The sequence below is a fragment of the Haplochromis burtoni genome, unplaced genomic scaffold, assembly GCF_018398535.1.
Source record: "Haplochromis burtoni strain Fernald_Lab_line unplaced genomic scaffold, NCSU_Asbu1 Contig_1443, whole genome shotgun sequence".
NCBI classification, from domain to species: Eukaryota; Metazoa; Chordata; class Actinopteri; order Cichliformes; family Cichlidae; genus Haplochromis; species Haplochromis burtoni.
Window position 1 is genome coordinate 9,245 of NW_024583804.1, and position 2,819 is coordinate 12,063.

A 2,819-nucleotide genomic window follows, 5' to 3' on the forward strand; every position below is an offset into this window, starting at 1 on the left:
GCATGATTTCATTCAGTCCAGTCTGTCTGTTAGACAGCGTGCAAACAAAGCGTGCGTTCTTTGTAGCATTCGACAACAGAGTCACTTATGTACTTGTTTTCTGACATCCACAAAAACATATTGGTGTCTATTATATCTCCTTGTTAATAGAAACTTTGTGTCCAGCGTTTGAGCTAATTCTCAACGTGTCTCTTGCACTGACCACAATAACCATTTATCATGAATTAAATTACAGCAATTGGTACCTTGAGCAGGATGACGCTGATCTCGGTGGGTGTTTCCCTACAGTGCTCTCAGTTTGTCTCCCTGTGTCAGACTGACTTCTTTGCAGTTATTCTGCACAGACACAATTAGCAGCATGAAAACACAACATTGTGATCGTAACTCAGTAGCCTGTTTGAATTCTGCAGTAACCATTAAGAAAAGGTGCTATGAAGTCACACCGCTGACCTCATCCAAGCTATATGACTTGCAGAGCACGGTGTTGATTGACAGGTCATCCATGCTGGAAAGCAGTGAGGACACTGCCTCCTGTTTGCCTCCCTGCACAGAGTCAGAGCGGTGAAGCTGCTGCTGCTGCCGACTCAGTCTCTGTTGGACCAGCTTCTGTTTAGACCGATGCACGTCACCCTGAACCCACAAACTGTGCTGCTTCCTGCACACAAACATCAAACACACGCCACAAACTGACTGTGATATCAGGTTTAGCAGGTACAACATTCAACATCCTGGTTTAGCATGTAAGTAGACACACAAAGCTAGTAGCCATTAGCAACAGAGCGCTACTGTGGCGTAAGGAGGAAGTGTGCGTCCAGAGCTGAGGAGAGAAACCAGCTGCACACTGTGACTGCAGTCTGCAGCAGTATCACAGTTTCATTCGATTCGATTCAGCATCCACCAGTTTCCCACTGCTGCAGTCACCACCAGCTGCACATGGGCACCCTGGGGAATGCCCCACCCTGACCTCCACCTTTTGCTTCTCTTCTAACATTTCCAGCATGCTCCAACCATGACCTCAGCATGGAGAAACATCCTGTGTGGTAACAGCAATAGATGCCACAGCCTAAGGACAGACGGGCCTTGTTTGTCCAGCACATCTCACAGATGCTCGATGAGATCTGCCGAAGGTGACACCTCAAACCCTTCCTGATCTACTTGTGCTTTGTGTGAAGACTCCAGCGACACTCGAAGTATTAGTGAACAGCTGTACTCAGTGACCAACGCCTTTTGGGTCATTGCAAAATGTCAAACAGTTTGTGTTTAAATAAAAAAAACTGGAAACAGAAAAAGATCCAAGTGGACCAATCACACCTTCACAGGTAAACGCAATGACCCTGATGAAGGCCACTAACACGTTATTGTTCCCTAATACTCTGTCACTGGAGTCTTCACCTCATCAGATCTTTGCCTTCTCCGTGCACCTTGGAGGTGAAGTTGCTGTCTGCTTGTGTTTTGTGACATTATCCTAATGAAGTGTTGCAGACGTGTCTGTGTGCACAGCATTACTCCTGTACTTTCATGAACGGACTACAGCTTAATGATCGTCTCCGACCGAGACCTTTGGAGTCACGGAAAGTGGACCGTTTGGTTTGAGCGGTCACAGCTGAGGCACAAACTCACTCTTCTAAGAAGTTTTTCTGTGGACCGATGATAGATCCAGGTCTGCAGATTCTGATCCAAACAATCGCCTCGGCTGCAGTAAACCGGAAGTGCTTCATCAGGTAGCAGCCAATCAGAGTCCCCGTGCGGCCTAATCCAGCTGTAAATGGACGGAGTGTTTAAAGAGACAAAGTTAAGATAAAAGAAATAAATGACATCAATTAAACATACATAAACACTTGCAGTCCTACCTTTACAGTGCACTGCCACTGCCCCGTCTGTACATTCACACACATGCAGAAAGCATCTGACGATGAGGTCAGAGGGCGTGGTCCCATCAAGAAAGAAGAGGTCGTGGTGCTCAAATCCTGCATCCTCAAACCGCCTGCCATCATACAACTTCCTGTTCAGACGAACCACGGTCGTTACGTCATTTTGGTAAAAGTATGAGAAGTATGCCTCGGGTGTGTGGAGGGGATAACCTGGAGACAGAGTCAACAACAGCTGAGTTACGTCATACGTTTCAATCAGCGAGCGTCTGTTTTTAATGCAAACGTAAAATAAGATTCAATGACGTAGTGTCAGCTGATTTATATTGTAAGGTAAAGACGTTAAATACAGAGAAAACCCCAACCATCGAAGGGCCCCAAGCACCTGCTGACAGTGGAAAAGAAAAACTCCCTTTTAACAAGAACCAGGCTAAGGGAGGGGGGGCAATCTGCCACATATGGTCGGGGTGAGGGGAGGACAACAGGACAAGAGATGGACTGGAAGAGAGCCAGAGGTGAATAATAACTACGTGCAAAGTGGTGTAAATACACAAAGTAAAAAGAGCTGAGGGATGGAGAAGCATGAGTGCATCATGGGAAACCCCGAGCCACTGCAGGGTTCAGGCTCGTCTAATCCAGCCGTAACAACACGACAGCACTAAGCAGGAAACAATGCACGCCGTCAGAAGACAGCAGGGTAAGGTTAGCTCTTCTCAGCTGCTTCAGGACGTGCAGGCACTGAGGGGCTGCACAGGCCTTCTGTCAGCCAAGCAACGTGAGCACTGGTGTTGGTTTGGAGGCATTCTGACTCACCATTTTCTATCTTACCACGAGAATGAGGGCTACTGAACGATCCAGTTCATATCTCCATTTTCAACTCGCTAAAAGCACAAAAAGAAAGGAAAGGAAGACTGTGATAGAGGTTAGCGACATATCAGTTAAAAACATTGG

At 46.9% G+C, this 2,819-nt stretch overlaps 1 protein-coding gene across 1 annotated transcript; it reads right to left on the bottom strand.

Moving 5' to 3' along the window:
- Nucleotides 1-359: 359 nt before the first annotated feature.
- On the bottom strand, nt 360-1,737 carry LOC121813302 (dual specificity protein phosphatase CDC14AB-like). The gene is made up of 2 exons (XM_042216995.1): nt 1,621-1,737; nt 360-655 (listed from the first exon to the last, which is right to left on the bottom strand). Exons 1-2 carry the CDS (start codon nt 1,716-1,718, stop codon nt 430-432), a joined length of 324 nt encoding a protein of 107 aa, XP_042072929.1. The 5' UTR covers nt 1,719-1,737; the 3' UTR covers nt 360-429.
- Between the last annotated feature and the right edge of the window lie 1,082 nt (nt 1,738-2,819).